The sequence below is a fragment of the Lampetra planeri genome, chromosome 6 (genome assembly GCF_965212315.1).
Source record: "Lampetra planeri chromosome 6, kcLamPlan1.2.h2, whole genome shotgun sequence".
NCBI classification, from domain to species: Eukaryota; Metazoa; Chordata; class Hyperoartia; order Petromyzontiformes; family Petromyzontidae; genus Lampetra; species Lampetra planeri.
Genome location: NC_136112.1, coordinates 879819 through 901002, shown reverse-complemented (window position 1 = coordinate 901002; position 21184 = coordinate 879819). Strand labels below are relative to the sequence as shown.

Here is a 21184-nt window from a genome sequence, read left to right as displayed (position 1 = left end):
ATTTGCAAATCACTTTCAAGCGAAATAGAATTACTCTCCGCTGCCCACTGTTGCGTGCTCGCGTAGGTAATGTGCGTACATCATACCGTCTTGCGAAATGGACGAAGAAGCTCTTACAATAATTAATGCCGAGTCATCGACGTACAGTATACATTGAAAAAAAGTAATTGCTTGAGGTCTGCAAGGATAATTTTATTACTCGCCCTTTTAGACTGATGTTCGCTGTATTTTTTTTATTATCAGCATCTTTGTTATAAGTCCAGCTACTGCAACGGCCCTTCCTGCATGTGAACGTTCGATGTTAATGGGTTGATGCGATGCTCTACTTTAGTTCCTTTTCCCGCGGTGTTAAATCAACTGCATTTGAACATGCCAAAACGTTTTCACCCGCAAGACTCTTAAATCCAGCCTGCGGGGTAACTTTGTGTAATTGTCCATAATACAGTAAAACATTTTCGGTTGGATCGCGTAAATAGCATAAACGGTAGCATTTGCTGCGGTGCAACTCGGCACACCAGGCACGTATGGACATACGCCGCAGTCTGCGCTGGCCATAACCAATATTCATATTTTACTGGGCATACACTTCGGACTGGTGAGCCATGCAATAAGCCAAAAAACCTGTATTATGGATGATATTGGTCGCGAAAGCCTACATGTTTTGGATAATTGTAGTCGTAGTCCCTTAGTACATTTTGGTATTCGCAACATTACAGAGCAAGGCTCCCACAAAGGTGTGAAGTTTTGCATACAAGTATGGTCTTCCTGTGTGGGGTAATGTTGCTCTTTGGTTTTACCCAGTTAAGTAATTTGAGTAATTATTCAAATTCTAACTGACACTGTGGCACATTGCCTTCTTTTTTATTAACAACATTACAGAATCTTGAACGTTCACCGTGAAGCGGACTGGTTAACACCGCTCGCAGCTTTAAACCGGGTGACCACAGGGCACGAATTGGGAACCTCTGCAGACGTACTGCCGCTCGCCCACGCGATCGCCCGTAGTTGCATTTTCTTTTGAGGTGTTGAGCGGAGTGCGCGTGCGGTGGGCCCGCGTGCGGAATCGCACGCTGATGTGATTGTGATGGTGGTTTGCCCTGACAGGCAAGTCCCTCTGGGAACTCGTGATGGAGCAGTTTGAAGACCTCCTGGTCAGAATCCTGCTTCTGGCAGCCTGCATATCCTTTGTGAGTATTTTTGGGCACTGGCGGGGTGGGTGGTTATCGAAAGTGCGTTGGTGGGATTAGTCCAACCCTGAAGTACGGCCCGTGATGCTACAGGACCAGGTGTGGGGGTGGAGCTATTTGCCAATCTAAGAACAGCACGGTCGGAGTGTGCGACGCTTGGCACGTGTCTACCCTCACCTCGCACTCACTGTGAGGACGTCCTTGGCAAGACGCACCAGAGGCATGTAAGGTTGCCATTTTGAGTCGCGCTTTTGATGTGGTTATTGTTACGCAACCACCTGTCAATTGCACACTCGTCCCCCTCGTTCAGCAGCTGCTGTTCCAGGTTCGTCGCTTTTGTCTTTTTTTATGCGCTGAACTTTGAACCGCAGCGAGCGGGGGGACTGCGAGTGCCGTGGTGCTTCTGGCAGAATTGGTGGCGGCGTTTGGCTTGCAACCCTCCGCTCACTTAAAAGTTCCAAACCATATTAGGACATTGACCTTCATACAGCTAGACATATTTATAACTGTCCTTGATCCACAGTGGTGGGCTTTAAAAGACTCTCCGTGGCAAGTGTTGCTGCCCAAAGGTATTGATCTGGAGTTTAAAAGGCGACCACTGCCTGCTGTGCCCACGTCGTTGTTTTGGAAAAAGCGTGCTGGTGACGTTCATGAACCCTCTTAAAGTGGTGATGTTATATATTTTTTTACTACTTGTCGTTTTCAACAGTAATTCCTTTCTGCCGAACCATTCAAAATTGCAAACGTACATCGAGTCTATGCTATTTATAGATGAATGTGCGTAGGTGGTGTACGAGTGTACGCCCAGTCCTTCTGCGCATTCACGGCAAAAATCATTGGCTGCTTCTCTGCGGTCGTTCATATCCATGACACAGGCACAGTGCAGCATGTACAGTCGTGCGTTATCCTTTCTCACGGGGCGCGCGGACACAAAGGACAGGCAATGACGCGCCGCCTGGCTGCTGTCTCTCGATATGGTTTGAGCAGCGGATGGGCAGAGATAGACAGATGCGCGCCGGGGGTAATGTGCGATTGCCCGGGTCGAGCCCGTTGATCCCTGCTTATGTAGACGTCCAAGCGTTGTACAAACTGTGGGCTCGGGTGTCCATGCCGCTCGTGCCACACTTGACGCGGGGAGGACACATGGGAAATGGAGGCATGGCAGCACTTGCCAGCCCGCTCGCTCACCCTGGCCTGCAGCTGTCACTTACCGAAGGAGGGTGATGGGTGGGACGGGCAAGAGGTGATGCGTGAAGGGGGGGGGGGCTGTTAGGTGCTGCCCAGAAACAACAGCTGTTTGTTTTGGGGGATTAATGTGCATGGTTGGCAGGGTGGGTGTGCAGGGGGAATGAAGTTGCTCCAGGATGCTGGCAGCTTGTGCTTTTGTACTGTGGACCGACAAGTCCTTTTCACGTGTAAAGTGATCAGAAGCCCAGCTAGTTACTGTGTACAATGAGTGAAAGTTGCAAACGTACTTATTAACTTGATTCTTGTGGGTGGTGCGGGTGTTGGTTCTTGTGGCGGGGGAGGGCTAACTTCCCTTTTGCGCAAGACATGCCAAGGCCAAGCAGAAAAAGTTGCATCGTATGCTTACATAAACAATAATTACGTAACAAGTTGAAATAATGAAATATGTGGATTACATATGTATACAGTAATCCTCAACCCCATTTTTTATCTCGTGCCAAACAAAAAAAAGGATCCACTAAGCTAGCGTTGTATTACATTTCTGTTTCGTGTGTTTTCACAATAAGAGTACAAAAATCCTATCTCATCTGCTTCTCAGTGTCTGGAATGAGCTTCCCTTACAGCTGTTTTACGTGCGAGTGCTCGTGTGCTTCATGTACAACCTCGTGAGAGTCCGTTGAGGCTAAATGTCTCTGTCTGGGAAAAACTGGATTAAAAGTAATTACAGCAGAGATGCACAGCCATAAACAATTACTAATCAAACCGTCCAGAAGAACGTGAGCAAACGCAGATGTTAATTGTTCCAACAGAAATACTGTGTTATGGTTGAGAAATGAGTTTATTACGAGGTCAAGAATGTGTGAATGTTTAATTCAAGATAATTAATGCTAAAACACTTGCATTCACACTGACCAAATAATCAAGCCCCTTATTGAAAACTTGGTTTCACAATACTTTATCAACTCCACACGCGCAATATTATTCCACGTGCGAGTACTGTCTCATGCATGAAGGGGAGTTTGTATTTGCATGTATTTGTGTGTACACTGCACGTATCCCACAATACCCGACCGTGAGGGGTCTCGCATTTCGTTCCGGGCGTGTAATGACGCGTGGGTTAACCAAGCAAAATATAGCGTCGCTCGCACGGTGCGTGCGTTGAAATGTGCGTGTCGAGTGTTGACAATCGAGGCAAAATCACGCAAATGATTTTATTTTTACTACGGTCAGGCTAAAAGATTCGAACAAAACTCGACAATTTGGGACCTAACTGCATTGAGAAGCGACGGCTTATATTGTTTTTTTTTTCTCACGGTGTAAAGTTGAGACTAAAAATGATCGATTCTTTAATAGAATTGTGACCCTGTGTTAGGAAAATGTTAATCTGCTGGAGGAGTGAAGTTTTAAAGGCCTACTGTGTCATGCATGATTTGGGTTGATCCTGTGAACTCCCTTTCCGCAGCCATTCGTGGCATAGACTTGCCACCACAGTTCGTAGTCCACACTTTCAGGCCTGTTTCTGCCCCTGCCTATAACTGACTGCCATGTATAAACACCCTGCGTGCTGTCTCTGTGCAGCGATGTGGTAACATTTTAGACTCTATAAATCCGCATCGTGCTGTTGCGTTGTCCTCCTGCGCACGGATACGTGATGATCGCTGTGGCGTCGGTCGCTTTAGGTGCTCGCGTGGTTCGAAGAAGGCGAGGAAACCATCACGGCTTTCGTCGAGCCCTTCGTCATCCTCCTCATCCTCATCGCCAACGCCGTCGTCGGAGTCTGGCAGGTACTCGTCTCTCCTCGTCGGAACACGACGAACTCGCGCCGACGGCTCCGGTTTACGTAACGCCGCTGCCCCTGTGCATGACCTCCGCCGGCCAACACGAGTACACGCGAACTTGGCTCCAACTTGTGCATTTTTTTTGCTTTGCGGCTCCTCGTACAATGTCATGGAAAAATGTTGCGAGCCTAAATATACGTCCTTTCCGCAGGGCACGCGAGTGTTTATCTTACGGGGGTTAATTCAGTATGGGAGCGGCACCAGTGGAGCAGGCTTGGCACGGCACCGCTCCGTGAAGCTACTGTGCGGACGGTCCGGCACGGCAGCGGACGTTTAAGCCGGGCTCTGATGCACGGCCATCGGCAGCTGTAAAACAACACAATAAAATCGCACCATGCTGTCCAACGTGCGTTTTGCCCTCGCAAGTATTCCGTTAGCGATTAATACTGTTACCTTCTGTTCCACCAATGAGATTGATGCTGCACTGCACGTGACGTCCCGAAGCGCCGTTGCGCGTGATGACATAGGGAGCGAGGGCGTGGCGCGGGCGTGATGCGTGAGGTCGTCGCCTGGGCCGAAAAGACTTGTTCATTATTATTGAAACGTTTTGGAGCAATCCTTTGACGGAAATGTTGATATTGGATCATCTTTACGAGAGTTATTGTTAACCACGCATTCTGGGCGGACGGACAGACGGGAGAGAAGTGAACAAGTTAACGCATTCAACCTTAGTTGGAGCGCGTAAAAAAAACATTTTGCGTCTGTTGGTGGCAACCTGCAGCCTCGTCGCAAGGGTGGCTTCGCGCTGGTCCGGTGGTGCCACAACAACAACTAGGGTGTAGGAGCTCTGAAGCCTTTTGACATTCCTGGCTCGTGTCAATGATGCGGCAAGTAGAGGGCGACAGGCCTTCGTGCTTGGCAGGGCAGGGCAGCCGTTTCCTCGGAAACGGCAGGGGGTAGCAATTATTGTTGTTTCGCGTACGCGCTGGGGTGGTTGTGCTCTTTTAGAATTGCGGAAAAGGGGCCAAAAATAATAGTCGTGCAAGAAGCTCATCTGTCGTGTCTTAGTCCGTGTAGGGAAGCGGGGCGCCTCGGCTTAGCTCGTTTCGCGTGGGAAATTGCTCGGAAAAATAACCATCCTCGTGTTTAATGTACATGAACTGTGTAAACATGTACCTTGACTCGTATTGTTTGCGTGGTTTTCAATGGGTCGCTGTAGTCTTGGCAATATTTAGCTTAAAAGTTGGTCGCTCACGAGGAAGCAATCTTTTTCGTGCGCCTCTAAATATACGATGAAATGTGTGCTGCTTGTCGCCTTTGAAAGCCATTAATGCCCATCACTGAGCAGCATCATACTGTGCGACAGTCGGCCGCCCATCCTACTGTCGGCGCTGTGCTGATGCGGAGCATTTATAAGCCCTCTCCCACTGATGCGCTGCCCAGCTTGTTATTGGTTTTTCATTTACGGAATTATTCAGTTCCACGCGCAGTCTCCTGCCAAAAGTTATGAAAGCCCGGCTGGCCTTTTCTTTGCCAGCAGCGCTCTGTGTGCGTACCTCGTGGCGTTCCTGCCGTTGGAGCCCAATCAAACGTACGGCCGTGTGCTGCTCCCGGTCTTGGGCCCCTGGAGTACAAAAAGAGCTGGTACTGATGCGGGAACTATCTTACGTCCTTTTGCACGAGGGCAAATATTGATCTCGCCGTGTGTGCTTTAGGCGTCGGTTTGTCGACGTCACGATGCCTGTGCTGCTGTGGCGCACACATGGCGTGCAGGAGTAGTTGGCGCCAGGTAATTATAACCCGGCGGCCGGCTGCTTATTTTTAGAATAGTAATTTGGCGCTCTCCGAGTTACAATGGCCTAGTGAGAACTCAGAATTCCGAAATATGCTGACGCAGTACGCTCTGCTATAATAAGTACATCTGTGTAATTGACGACAGATTACCTCACAGTTGTCGCTGGTGATTGTTGCCCGTGTGTAACGTCCACAGGAGAGAAATGCGGAAAATGCGATCGAAGCGCTCAAGGAGTACGAGCCGGAGATGGGCAAGGTGTACCGGCAGGACAGGACGTCCGTGCAGAGGATCAAGGCCCGCGAGATCGTGCCTGGAGACATTGTCGAGGTGGCAGGTGGGTAGTCGCACGTGGTGGTAACTGCAAAATGTGGGGGGGGGGGGGCGGGTGGCAGATGGGTCGCGTGTGCGTCTGTCTGCACGTTCTGTAACCTTGCGTCGAGCGTGCGGTGCGGGAAACGTGGTCTGCTATCCCGTGGCATTTATTTATCCAGAAAAGTTCTGAAGGCTTTTTTTCAGGAGGGGGTCCTACATTGGGATGTTTGGCCATTTCCTTGTTTAGGAGTGCTTTGTGTGTGAAAGGAAACTGGAGTTCCCAAAGCAAATCCAGGCCTACAATGGGTTTCTACTCTAGCACTCGCAGATGGGTTTACGAACCCAGTTACTGTAGTACCTACATTCTAACAGGTTTGCGAGTTAAAAAATCTACACGCGATCCACCAACCCTTGCCTCCAATTGTTGGATCACACGTGTGCACCACCGTGCTTCCACGGCAATGTTTGCAGATTTTATTTTTCCTCCCCCCACCCCCCCGGAACGGACGCGTGGTCACAACGCTGAGTATGACGCATGGCAACGCAGATGCACGGCACTCGAGACGTTAGTGGATGGGTTCTCGCGGGTGGTGGGGGGGGGGGCTGCGGAGCAAGGGGAAATGTCTTTAATCCGCTCGGAGCTTTTGCTACCAGAACCAAGTTGAAGCATTGCAATATACCGGGAGCTGTGCCTCGCGAAGGTGTGAGCGTTTTAATTTGGTGCCAGTATTGGGGAAAGCCTGTAATGCGTGAAAAAGTGTGACCCCCTTCTGTCAAGGAGATTTGAAATCCTTGCTACAAAAAAATATTCTCCTGACATGAGCATCAATCACGCCCCTCGTGTTCGCTCGTACTCTCCTGGGTTCAAGCGAGGAGTGGGTGTGAGTAGTCTGCTGACGTGACTGATAGCTTTTGCATGCAGAGCGGGGAGGGGAGCTCTTTCAATTTTCTTGCAGTGCATCTGTGGACCGGGATCGAGTGTTTAATCGATGCTATTGATCACCCTGCATTACCAGCCGTTGCAAGCGGCAGCTTCGTTGCTGTTGTGCGCCGCCGTAAATGCGCGCTCGCATTTTCAACCGGGGCGATTGAACATTTTTAGATGCAGGCGGTGAAAAATCGGTGTGGGGGAAAATTCACAACGGGGAGATGCTGCTGCACCGCCTCCCTACGACCGACTTTGCTGCCTGTCTGTCGGATTGTCGCTGGATGCATTCCCCCCCACCCCACCCAATGTTTTGTTCGCAGTCCGATGCAGTTGAATTTTAATAATGGTGATTTTTCACTCGCTTGTCAATCCACTGCTGGATGAAGCCCCCCCCACCCTTTAGTTGTGTTACAAATGCAAACCCGTGTCACGCCCACGATGATTCGAGGCAGAACAAAAAACCAAAGCTTGTTGGCAGCCCTCAACAACTTGTAACATTACACGATTGCCGTTGTCGAGATTGACCAACGCGCTGCAGGAGCTGCAGTGTTAAGGGTAAAAAAGGACGAATGGGACACGTGGTGGCAAACATTTGTATTGTATCGGAGTTCAAGTACAGCAGGTGCTGCGCCGGGCCGTTATGCATGGCCAGCTGTAAATCCAGCCCGTGCTGTATTTGTTTTTGCGCTGCTGGTTGGTATTCTGGCGTTAGATCGGGCGCATCTCTGCGCAGCACCCGAGTATAGATGAGGATTTACGACTCGAGGAGACGTCGGCTTCTTTTTAAAAGTAAACTGCAACATAGCTGTCGCTCTTTGGGGATTAAGGAGGAGATGACACCCCCACCGCCCCCCACCGGTCTTCCCAAGCCGTGGAAAAGTTGACCACCCCTGGCAGGCGTGTGGCGGGAGGAGAGCCGATTGATTCCTGCGGCTTGTGAAAGTGTCGAGTGCCTCCAGCCCACCTGCTCCTGCCATTCGTAAAAATAACCCGAGGTTGGGTTCCTGGCGCGTGTGTCTGTGTGTTTGTGTTTGGAAGTGCTTGTGTGTGCACATAGGGGAGTGTGTGTGTATAAAGTGTAAACAAGCCTTTATTATGAGTCCCATGTGATTGTGTAAGTTATTAATCGGCTCCTATTGAGGCTTTGTAGGGTCTTAAGCTCTAATGATGATAACCAAATGAACACGAGTGCTTGATTATTTATAAACGATCGTCACTTAATACGTGTGCTTTAACGTTTCATTAGTTGCCTTGTCATTCCTTTGGGGACACCTAAGGGCGCATACTCGAGCATTTCAATGTCATTTTAAAAATGTAAGAATAATTGCCGTTGTAAGGCCACATGACCATTTCTTCTCCATCATATTACACGTGAAAGATTCTCTCAACGTATTTGGCAAGCTGCCTTTTATGCAATTCAAATATTTAAAGCCCATATATCTCTCTCATGCTGGAAATACAGTCGAGTCTTGCACGCACGATGAGGATGGTTGCATTGGTTTTTGTGTGCCAAATCGAATGACATTCAATACTAGTGTTGGGAAACTGTCGATGAGGATTTTTTAAAATGTTACTCTACGCTTACTATGCAAATTATTTGCTCAAGACGTGAGCACAATCGCATATTAAAAACAAAAAATTACACCGATTAATAACACTGATCAAATAACACTGATCAATATGCCATAACAATGTTATATGTTTTGCCTTCAAAGAAAAAATATATATCATGGCAATGGTCTCTTTCTCGGCATGCAAAATGTATCTTTTGTTAGTGTCAGTTAAACAGCATATTCTTGCCATGCAGACGCAAATTACATTAAAGTATTGCACATGTACAGCCCTTAGCAATGTGATGGCCTCCCCACTATATATGTAGATCATGAAGGTTTTTGACTCCACTTCACCGGGCAGCGCAGGATGGCGGTGTGGTGCTTAGACGTTGGGGAATTGCATTACAGCAGAACGACAGATTTTTGCTGCACTGCAGTCTTTCCCACAATGCATTATAATATCTAGATTGTATTGTGGCCCGACTGCCTTCAACGGAGAATGCTTCCTCGGCGCTGCTGGCGGCTGGATGTGCGTACGGGCACGGCGACGGCGCGTGTCCCGCGGCGGGGTCCCTACGCTGGCTGAAGAGTGCGCGGCCCGCGAGATAGCTGGCCATGTAGGGAAGATGGACGGCAGGCGTGAGAGCACTCTGCTGATTGCGTTCCCGCCCTGCAATTCGCCCCCCCCCCCCCAAATTGACACTCTTGCATACTCTCGCGCACGCACGTACACAAGCACATGTTCCTGTCTTGCTTGCCCGGCAGCCTCGCTTCTAAAATGCCGTGGCGAGGCCAGAGAATGGTAACGGTTCTCTCTGGCAATTGTCTCTTGTCACTTTGCCCCCCCGGGGGACCGGATTGCAATTGCAATGGGGATGAGTGGCAGGCGAGGGGGAGGGGAGTAGTGATAGCCGCGCCATTTGTTTTGGCGTAAGCTGTTAGGACTTTGCCCGGCGTGACTGGGGACACTTAAAAAGAGCTTGACAGCCCTAGTGAAACCGTGTTAGAACAGTGGTTTAGGAACGCGTTATCGCACTTGCCAGTGGGCCCCCCCCCCCCTCCTACATACAGCCGCAGGCTAACCCTGTGCTCGATAAGAACTCTCATAACCCGTCATAAACGTAAGCCCCTCGTCAAAAAGTAAACCTGCGTAATGAGGATGCGCACCGACGGCTTTGTGTGTGGGTGTATATGGATATCGATTGACAATGGTGAATGTTAATGCGGTGTTATATTACTGCAATTGCTGTCTAAACATTACATCGGCCACCAAGTGCTTTCCCAAATAACGCTTTTGGATATTGGTCGGGATGCCACTGCGTGATTTACGACCTCGCTCGCGTTCGGTGGTCGCAGGGCACAAGGGGGGGGGCCTTGGTGTCCCTCTTTTGCGTTTTTCTTTCATTTTTAAGAAACCGATCTCTTTCAGTTTCCTATTCTAAAATAATTACTTTCATTTCTTTAGACTCTGAAGCCTGGGTAAGGAGCTTGGTGGTGTGGTAATGTAGGTTTGCCCATTGTCGGCGCTTCGTGCAATACCATCAAAGTGACCTTGGGCCGGCGATCTTTTTTTTTTTTGGGGGTGCCCGAGTGGGGGACGCGCGCGCACGGCATGTGAACACGAGGCCCCCAGCGCACCAGCCGAGCGCTGCCCGCGGCCCCTTCCTTGCGCCGCCGGGGCCCGCGGACGCGATGTTCCCTCCTGTGGTGGGGGAGGGTGGGAATAGTGGGAATTCTTCGCTTTAATAAGTGAGGCACTGTGTTCCCAACGCGGCATTGCATTTCGAAATAACATTGGTCGTTGGGATAAAGTGTACTGAATTAGCGCCATGGTGATTGCATCGTCTGAGAATCGCAACAGAGTTATAATTACCCGGTGAGTGTTTGGTTTTGTCAGTCCTCTATCACCTACCCCCACCCCCCGGTCCCTCCTTTAGAACGCCGTTATCATGCCCGCATGTCCCGCATGGTAACTTTCGTCGTAATCAAATCTGAATGCAACCAGTGGTGTGCATGGCGCCTCCCGGCCACATGGCCGGGCCTTTCTCGGGTCGAGGAACTTCAAATAGCCTTGCTTGCCTGGAGCCGGCTGAAGTCGTTCACTTCGTTCAAACATGATCGTATCTCTTGGCCCCAGTATTAATGTTGCTGATAAACAAAGGCATTTCTTGAAAAACATTCTCAGAAGGACTTGTAAACAGTCCCAACTCCGTGAGCGTGTTTTACGGGCGCTCTTCGTGGTACGCTGTAAATTTACGGACCGGCGGTTCGGAAAAAAGGGGATTGTGTTTCTCGCACCGGGTTGACGTGACGCGGCGGGCGTTTGCCTTGACCCCCGCGCGTGGCCGCTCCGTGAAGCTCGCGCTCCGTTATTGGCTCGCGTTGACGAAGTTCCCCACCGCTACTGATTGAGCCGTGGAGACCAGCTGTTTGGCAGGCTTCTACGGTTGTGTGTGTCCACGTCCCCCCTTGCCAGCCTTGGGTCCCAGCGCTCATAGCTTGTCCTTATTTGGTGGCACGGATTTTAGGGGGCACCCTCCCCCGTCGGCCCTCTGACGCACGACCCTGCTGCCACGCTTCTCCCCACGCTGCCTTCGAGGTCTCTCGGGGACCTGTGACCGATTGTTTAAAAAAAGGCAGCGTTTAAAGCTTAAAGAGTCGACATGTCCGCTCGTGGCCATATGCACCCATTAGCTGCGCACGTGCCTGATAATTTACCCGGTGCGCGGTGATCCTGATGATAATGTGTGCATCTGTCGTCCTGCGTTTTCTCCCTTGTCTTGCAGTGGGAGATAAAGTGCCAGCCGACATCAGGCTCACGTCCATCAAGTCCACCACCCTGAGGGTCGACCAGTCCATCCTCACCGGTGAATGGTGGAGGGGGGCAGGGTTGGGGTGGTTGTTTCATAAGAAAGAAGATAATGTTTGTGATTGCGCGGAGAAGAAGGGAAGCGGACACCAGTGCAACCCCATTGCGCAGCTGAAAACCGACCGAACGTTTCCTTGGAAAAGATTTACTTAATGGACCGTTAAAAGGCACGGTTGTATTGTGGATGCGATCTAGAGGCGCTGCTGGCGAGTGAGTTTAAGAACCGTTTTTAGCGTACGTTTTTTTTCCCCGTTTCCACGACCAAGTTTGGGTTCGTTCAAGTAGGCGGCGGTGCTTTTCGGCAAGGGGGCAACTTGGGGTTTGTGTCATCCGGCGCTGCGAGATGGCGACACGAGACGTCTACAGCTTGGCAAAGGGCCCCACGAAGTCACGCGAGCATCGCAGCGCCATTCCTCACGCGCCCATCGGCACGAGGCCCGCACACTCGCTCATACGGCGTGCTGGGTGTGCGTATGGCCACAGTGGCGGCTCTGTCACTTAGTTGGCATCGCTAACGATGCGACCTGGCAAGCGAACGTTTTGTTCAGCGAGCTATTATTAACGCCGGCGACATGATTTACATCTTGAGGAAATGGGACTACAGTGTTTATGGTATCAAATTGACACTCGTTTGCCCAGTAAGTCGAGTAAGATGAGAGTGAATTGAAATCATCCGATTTTAAAACCTAATTCGGCAAGGTTCCATTTTAAATGTAGGTCATGCAAATGAGAACTTTAAAAATGTCGTGTACATGGCAATCACTTCTAAAATAATGTTAAAATTTTGTATCCCTTTTGCTTCTTGCTTCTCTGTAATTGAAGTGCTCATCCCTAATGCTGCAGGCAGCACTCGGGAGCAGCTCTTAACGCTCTGGTGGTGTCCAGTTACGGTGAATGAATGGGCCATGCATCTCGTATACCAAGTACAATAATGCCAGCTATTTACCCACAAAAGCCTTGGCGAGTCTCGCGGTAATTCAGGAAGGTCCTGCTACATTGGGATGTTTGACCGAGTCCATTAAGCAAGGCAGAGTTCCCCGGTAAAATATTGTGGAGGGCCACCACATCAGAAACCTGTGATTGTTGTTGTCGGGCTATAGCGGTCCCCTCATACATTGGAGCTTCGGAAACATCCGTACCATGATTTTCGCATTGCCTTGCAGCTGTTATGTCTGATGGTTGCAAGAGACTGATCTCTTCCAGTACTTTGTCCTTTTGTTTGGAAATTTAGTGAAAAGAATGTTAGCAGATTCAATGGAGCATTCCTTTACAATTTCCGTGTCACCCTCGGCCTCCTTTTGTTTCTCAAAAAGAGGCTTCGGTAACTTACGATTTCTGCTCGGTTGTCGGCGCTAACAACTCCTTCTGGTATTCCAGGCAAGGTTTCAGTTTCTTGAAGTGTTCTTCTCTAATTGTAGATCCTGTCGGAAGGCGTTCTGGATAATCGCTCCGTTTCATGGCTGACATTGCTTTCTGGCAAATCAAACCGATGGGGGTATTAGCCAACTCGGTAAAGAAAATCCATAAAATGAGGAACACTGCTTTAACGGGTGTTTCGCTTAATTTGCCAGACACACACCACTAAATTTGCAACGTGAGGGTGGTTACACGAAAAGCTCCACACAGGTCGATGCAAGAACCCATTGCCATATCTTAGCTAATTCACAGCCCTATGGCGTTTGGAAAACCCTGGTGTTCACTGATCTCGGCACTAACCAGGATGAGGAAACCTGCTTGTATTCTAAGATCTGACCAGGTCGGGAACATTCGGTGAGCTTACTTGTCTGTGCGTTCACCCGGCCTCTGTTCACAGGCGAGTCTGTGTCGGTGATCAAGCACACGGACCCCGTGCCAGACCCCAGAGCGGTCAACCAGGACAAGAAGAACATGCTTTTCTCTGTAAGTCAGACTTCTCCGCTTTGGTCAACAGTGCCCCCGCGATGGAAAATGGGTCATTCATTCGTTTGCTTCATTCATTACCAGGTGGTGAAGTATGGTCAAACAACGCTTGTGATCTACACGGTGTGGGGGGGGGGGGCGGGTGGTCGGGAGAGTGGGGGAAGTGGGGTGGGGGTAGGCCTTTTGTACAGCAGTGTATTGAACATGGGTTGCACATTTCATCTTGGTAAAAAACATTCTACATTTCCATTGAACTATATCTAAAGATTGTTTTTTTTTAGTATCACCCTGGCAACTCGTTAGGCGGGCAGGTGGAGCTGCAGTGTTGCTCAAGAATACAGTGAGTGGGGGGGGGAACCTGATCCCCACCTGCCATTGTGCTGCGTGAGCGGGTGACCTCGTTATCCAGCACGCCCGTCGTCATCGCTGTGATCCGTAGAGCAAACAGAATAACACAAGAAGCACACTTCATTATTATTATCATCGTGTCCCTGCGCTTTCCCCTTCTCATTTCCTCTGCTGCGGTGTTTCTGATGTGACTGCGTGCCAATGTTTGGTTTTTCCGTGACATTAATTCTAATCACCTTGTCGTGAGTGCATCATCTACCATGGATGATTAAACAAGAAATGCAAGACTCTAAATATTTATTTTTATGAGGACTACTTAGGGCCTTTGTGTCATCGGTCAATATGATGTCCCATATTTTGAGATCCGATCCGTGTATTTATCTTCCTGTGTGTGTGAAACTCCAGACACGCACCTCACCCTTCCTCTTTCTGCACTGTTGACAACTTGTCTAACTACGAGGGATAGTGATGGCGTGGGGAGGCGTTCATCCTTTTATCCAGCAGCGGCTAGATCATAATCGATGCTTTTGGATGTTAATGCTGGGGTGGAGCAGTGGCACAGTAATTAGCACACTCCCGGCCATCGATCGGTGAACAGGATTGATTGGCCTTTCATGTCTGACCTTGCCCTGACCACACGTGTTTTAGTATGGACAAACTAGTCCCATGACTGACATGGCATTGGGAGACTTTCGTCCGTCAGTGGATTCACAAAGCGCTGTAAGTGATTTTTCACGCTTGCTCTGGTAACCGGCGTTTTTGGCAACGGGTTAAATAAAAAAACGCGCACGCTTTGTCTTATGCAGGGAACGAACATCGCGGCGGGCAGGGCGGTGGGCGTGGTGGTGGCGACCGGCGTGAACACGGAGATCGGCAAGATCCGTGACGAGATGGCCGCAACTGAACAGGACAAGACGCCCCTCCAGCAGAAGCTTGACGAGTTTGGGGAGCAGCTGTCCAAGGTGCCGCACGCGCGCACCACGCTCGCGAGTGCGCGAACCTCTTCACACTCGCACACACGTGTACTTTGTTCTAACCACAGGAGCGTTCGCGCACGATCCATGCGGTACGAATGCGCGATGCACAGATGCGTACACCGCCCACGCACCTCACGATTAGCTCACACCGTGTGCTCAAGAGGCACATGCAAAACCGCCCTAACCCCGCCAGCGTGGATAACTACCAACATCGCGCCAACGCGCACACTTCCCGTACAGCAGCAAAGTGCTGAACGCCCACGCGTACAAGCCACCGCTTACACGGCTCAAGCAGGCACGCCCTTAACAAAAATGTTACGAGTTTGAAGAGCCCGGCAGTTTTGGGTATTTTATTTGTGAAGGTTATCTTTTTGGAACGATTGCATACATGTTATCATGCCTTTTCAAGTGCTGGTCATCTCTCGTTTAACAGCAGCGGTGTAGAGCTGGGCTATCCGATTATTTTAGTAATTGATTATCGATTATTGGTTTGATTACTCAACAAGATGACACGAACACGTAAAAAAAAGTCACCTTTTCCCACTTGTGCCGCTTGACGGGAGGTGATGGGGGAGGCCTTTGTGATGTTCTAGGCATCAACTGCCGCGTCGCACCGTGGGTGGCTTCTTGGTGGGTTTCCCACCTTCAGGAGGCAGCTGCTCTTTTAAAAGGGTGGGGGGGGGCCCGGAGTAACTGGCGCCAAGGAAAATGAAGCAGATTTTTTTTATTTTAGTCTGTTAATGAGCCAATCGGGCCCAGCTACACACACAGCAGTGGAAATTATCCGACACGTCGCTCCGTGCCGCTCCACGCTTCCGCAGGTCATCTCGCTGATCTGCATCGCCGTGTGGATCATCAACATCGGCCACTTTAACGACCCCGTACACGGCGGCTCGTGGATGCGCGGCGCCATCTACTACTTCAAGATTGCCGTGGCGCTGGCCGTGGCCGCCATCCCCGAAGGCCTCCCGGCCGTCATCACCACCTGCCTGGCGCTGGGCACGCGCCGCATGGCTAAGAAGAACGCCATCGTGCGCAGCCTGCCCTCCGTGGAGACGCTCGGCTGCACCTCGGTCATCTGCTCCGACAAGACGGGCACGCTCACCACCAACCAGATGAGCGTGTGCAGGGTGAGCGAATTGCGAACGGGCCACCGGCTGCGGTGACGTTGCCGCCGCCGGTGAATGGAGGATTGCGATTGTTGTTGTTCTCGTATTGTCGTCGTGTGTTGATGAGTGGTGGCGCAGTAGTTATCGCGCTGATATTATCCCAAAGGCATGAGTTCGATTCCTGACTCGGATAAACATGTGTAGTAAGCGGCTTCCGAGACACGTCGTGTAGAAGGCTTCTTATTTATTAGGAACACATACATTTATGTAACGCAGCTACACGTAGACGACCCTATCACGCAACCCCATCGTCGGCGTCCGACTAGCGCAGCGATGGCGACGATGAGAGCCTTGCAGAAGATCGGCCACGTGGTCGGACGACTAAGAGCGATGACGGCGAGCAGCGACGCACCCAGGACCCACAACAGCACCGAACCTCTGGTTTGGTCCCCCTTGTATAAAGCGCAGCCAAGCCCCGCCTTCGGCCACGCCCCCTTCCAGAACCTTCAAGCAGGTTCCCGGAGCTTCGACTGACTCCGCCTTACCCCAGATACGCCCCCCTCATAATTAGGCGTTACGTAATATACCCATTACCGCGATTACCCCGTCAGGCCGACAGGTGGCACCCTGTCATTACACCTGCATAGGTTAGACATGCATACATCTCATGAGAATATTTATTCTGGAGAAATCCGATTGCCCTATGAAGCCCTTTTACAGATGTCGAGTAGATTTAAGATGCATTGAGTGGGAAAGGGAGATGCAGGCTGTTTTGTTTAATCAAATTGCGGACAGCTGTCAACACTGTTTATACACGCTGTTTATACACACTGTACATGTACAGTATATACACACTATATACAGAGCACACCAATGCTGTTCAGGAGAAATGATTTAATTTTTGGAAGTGTGAAGTCTTTAACGTATGTATGTTGATCTTCTGTCGCATACATAGCCAACCGTGCTAGAAGGCCACTTAAATTTTATACATTTTAGTAGGTAATTTCGACCGTTTAAATGAAACTGTATATCTACTAAAGTAATTGGTTGAAATGCAATATGAAAACCTTACGTCACACTGCAACAAATGTGAATTTGTGGCTGTGCCATCTTGTTTTGTGATGCGAGGTCCGCGAGCTGCCTCGCTCACCGCTGGCCTTGTGTGTAAACATTGCATTGCAGATGTTCATCATCGACCGTGCAGATGGCGAGAACTGCAGCCTCAACGAGTTCACCATCACGGGCTCCACCTACGCACCGGAGGGAGAAGTGTAGGTGCCCCAACTCCTCACCGCTAACCTGACCTTGCCACGGATGACCTGGCCCACCACGGTTAACGGAGGTCCCCTTGGTGAACACAGGCTGCCAAGGTTTAATTGGGTAGCCATGGCGTATCCAGGCTACCCACAGTTGACTCAATCCACTTGGCCACCTGGCTGCAATTGTTTTCTATTGTCGTGATGTGGTTTGAGATAATGTCAGCCTCCATTCATCGACGGTTATAGCATTCTTGTAGCGTGCCAATGTTTCAATTGCCAATTTTACACGTGTATCCAGAAAATACACAATGTTCTTTGGGGCCGCACCGGCTAACCCAGAAGTGACGGGGTGTTTATTTATTACAAATAAAACATGTTGTTGAGATTGCGGGCGGCTTAGAATTCCTCGGTGTTTTAAAACATATTCTTATAGATAATTTTTTTGTTTAACACGTAGGCTTTCGCGACCAATTTTTAAAAATAGATTTATTTTTTATAAATAAGCTTGGTTCTGCGATCAGTGTTGGGCAAATTGCCCGAACCGGAGATTAGGTATTTGTTCGCATCGAACCTTTGTCTTAAAAAAACGTACACAACGTTTTCGTTTTGACGGTCGGTTTTGCTTTAATGTCCACGGTGGCGGACGGGTGGTTTTTCAGGTATAAGAATGATAAGCTCGTGCGCTGCGGACAGTACGACGGGCTGATAGAGCTGGCCACAATCTGCGCGCTCTGCAACGACTCCTCGCTCGACTTCAACGAGGTGCGCGCATCCTCTGGCAGCGCGCACATGCACACCATCTCAAGGCGTACGGGGGTCCGAAAGCATCGATGTTGAATGAATTATTTCATTAATGTTTCCCCCCCCCCCCATGTATTGTGTATTCTTGACACAACTAGGGTATTAATAGGTTCTGTTTGTGAAGAGCCACGATTTAATTGAACCTGGTATTGACTCCACTCCAGAGTTTCTCCACAGTTTATTAGATGGTGAGGACAGCGTGGAGGATGTTATTTGGGCACGTAATCATATGCTGTTAACATGGTCAAATTAAGCGCAATTAGATGGATGGCTCGTTTCATTTAATTGTGCAACACAACTTTATTAAAATGTCAGATTGGGTGTTTTTCTATTGCAGGGGGTGGGGGTAGCCTGAGTGAATGGGAATTTCAAAATACCATTTGGCGGACCACGCATTAACACGCACCCTCCTGATGCCACGCATTAACACACACCCTGCTGATACCACACATTAACACACACCCTCCTGATGCCATGCATTAACACGCACCCTGCTGATACCACACATTAACACACACCCTCCTGATGCCACACATTAACACGCACCCTGCTGATACCACACATTAACACACACCCTCCTGATGCAATGCATTAACACGCACACTCCTGATGCCACGCATTAACACGCACACTCCTGATGCCACGCATTAACACGCACACTCCTGATGCCACGCATTAACACGCACACTCCTGATGCCACGCATTAATTGCAAATAGCGTTTAATGGTGATGGACAAGGGCGGGATGTCACGTGTGTCGGTGTGTGCATCCGCAGGCTAAGGGGGTGTACGAGAAGGTGGGTGAGGCCACGGAGACGGCCCTCACCTGCCAGGTGGAGAAGATGAACGTGTTCGACACCCACTTGGTCGGCCTGTCCAAGGTGGAGAGGGCCAACGCATGCAACAATGTGAGTGGCAGCGTCTCCTCCGGACTCCACCACCACCCTTGCATAGCTCCTCCTCCCCCCCTATTGATACTTTACGCACCTCCAAGTTGTCCACTTGAGGGGGGAGAGGATTTGTTTAATTGCACTTCTTCGTGGAAGAGCGAGTGGCTCGGCTCTCAATCGGAAGAAATTCGTGGTTGGGAGTTTACTCGGCTCATCGTTCCTCCTGGGGTTGATAAAATTAGTACCACTTTGTAGGGGGAAGCCAACCGTGATTGTCCTATGCAATAAGTAATCCCTGCCATCGGAATGCATAATTGGTGGACATCTCCGTCTGGGCCAGAAGGCTACGAGCTTTGTGCCCCCAGTGGTAGTTGACGATCTGCACACGAACCACTGCTGAAAATTAATTTCTTTAGACCTGCTTCTTGTGTTTAGTTTGTCTTTCCCCCGCACCTCCGATGAGCACGTTTGGCTACGCACGGTACGAAAGAAGTTCTACATCCGTACAAGTGCAGTGGTTGAGCCCCCTCTCACCTGGGCCTTCCCTGTCTGCCCACGCTGCCACTGCAGGTGATCAAGCAACTGATGAAGAAGGAGTTCACCCTGGAGTTCTCCCGCGACCGCAAGTCCATGTCCGTGTACTGCACGCCCGTCAAGCCCTCGCGCTCCTCCGTTGGCAACAAGATGTTTGTGAAGGTGATTGTTGCGCTGGTCACGAAGTGACCCTGGTGTTCGTTTGCCAATTGGACCTAACGGAGGCACCCATGTAACCATCGTAAAGGCAATTTAAAAATGTTTTGGCCTGTTTACAAAGGAACACGCATTGTAATTGTATCCCAAAACGTTTGGCTGTGGTGTATTTTTTCTCTCGTGCAGTGTTGGCAATGAAGGTTGCAAGTTACATTGTTCTACACCTACATTATGCGTTCACGCGATAAACGCAATGCCTAGTAAAGCGCATAAATAAATAGGCGCGTAAATAATGAAGCCTAATCAATAGTGTAAATTGAATCGGAGGGAAAAGGCGAGGGTTATTGACTGGATGCAATGGGGCGCATGCGTCAGGGCGCCCCCGAGGGAGTGATCGACCGCTGCTCGCACGTGCGCGTGGGCACCACCAAGCTGCCCATGACGGCCGGCATGAAGGAGAAGATCCTGGCGACGATCCGCGAGTACGGCACGGGCCGCGACACCCTGCGCTGCCTGGCGCTGGCGACGCGCGACATGCCGCCCCGCAGGGAGGACATGAACCTCATCGACTCCACCAAGTTTGTCTCCTACGAGGTGAGCGGAGGGGGGGGGGGTTCACACCCGAGGCTGCGGTGTCATCTGATTTTCAGTGAAATTATCGATCGCTCCACCGATTTTTATCAGTTCAATTTATTTGAACGTAAATATAGTCGGGCGCGAAAAATCTCTCCTCTGTTGGCCACGTGTGCTGTTGGGTGGGAGGCGAAGGGTGGTTGGGGGTTTAGTTGACAATTCGATGAACCATTTCAAGCTCTTTGTCGATTCAGGAGAATGGTGCGTATGGGGGGGTAATGCTGAAAGAAATGGGTTGGTTCATACAGAGAGGGGGTGTCCGTGTTGTCGTGTATTTCTGGATTGTAAGTGTAATTATTAAATAGTGTAATTAGAATATACATTTGTAAAAAGACAAACTTGATGGATATTGGCAGTGGTGAAGAATGGGGGGAAAAAAACAGGAATTTGCATTGAGGGGTCACGCCTAATGAAGCTTGCAGTTTGTCGATTGGGGTTGGTCTCTGAAGGTAGCATTCTGCTTTGTGGGCGTGCCTTTTGGGCCGAGCGATTTAATTCGCCCATGATCAGGCCTTAATTTCCAGACGCTCTGACCAGGTCGGTCACTGGCAGAATATTTTCACACTGGGCACACACCACGTCCAGTGTACCTTCTCGCTGTGGCTACCGGTCATGTGGGCCTACTCCAGTTTGCTAGTAACCAGGGATATTACCTACTAGAAGGAAATTAAAGCAATGCCCCCCCCCCCCACTTCCGTGCCTCTCCTCCCACCTCGCAGGTCGACCTGACATTCGTGGGCTGCGTGGGAATGCTGGACCCTCCCCGCAAGGAGGTTTCCAGCTCCATCATCCTGTGCCGCGAGGCCGGAATCCGCGTCATCATGATCACCGGAGACAACAAGGTGACGCAACACCGCCCGGGGGTCGGGGTTTGGGTGTTTTTGTCCTGCGAGGTGCTTGCGGTTAAACGTCTCAAGTTGGTTCTAGTTGTTGAATCGTTTTATTTAACGGGGAGGTGAAAAAAAAACA

At 50.1% G+C, this 21184-nt stretch overlaps 1 protein-coding gene across 2 annotated transcripts in view; it reads left to right on the top strand.

Moving 5' to 3' along the window:
• LOC144719323 (sarcoplasmic/endoplasmic reticulum calcium ATPase 2) overlaps positions 1–21184 on the top strand; it is a 37375-nt gene that overhangs the window by 4590 nt on the left and 11601 nt on the right. For both annotated transcript variants that reach the window (XM_078595164.1, XM_078595163.1), the window contains exons 3-15: positions 1105–1187; positions 4055–4159; positions 6144–6282; positions 11528–11608; positions 13424–13509; positions 14664–14819; positions 15656–15964; positions 17126–17214; positions 17862–17964; positions 18779–18910; positions 19463–19588; positions 19958–20176; positions 20935–21057. In XM_078595164.1, the coding sequence (XP_078451290.1) occupies positions 1105–1187; positions 4055–4159; positions 6144–6282; positions 11528–11608; positions 13424–13509; positions 14664–14819; positions 15656–15964; positions 17126–17214; positions 17862–17964; positions 18779–18910; positions 19463–19588; positions 19958–20176; positions 20935–21057 (1751 nt within the window). The remainder of the gene's footprint in view (positions 1–1104; positions 1188–4054; positions 4160–6143; positions 6283–11527; positions 11609–13423; positions 13510–14663; positions 14820–15655; positions 15965–17125; positions 17215–17861; positions 17965–18778; positions 18911–19462; positions 19589–19957; positions 20177–20934; positions 21058–21184) is intronic.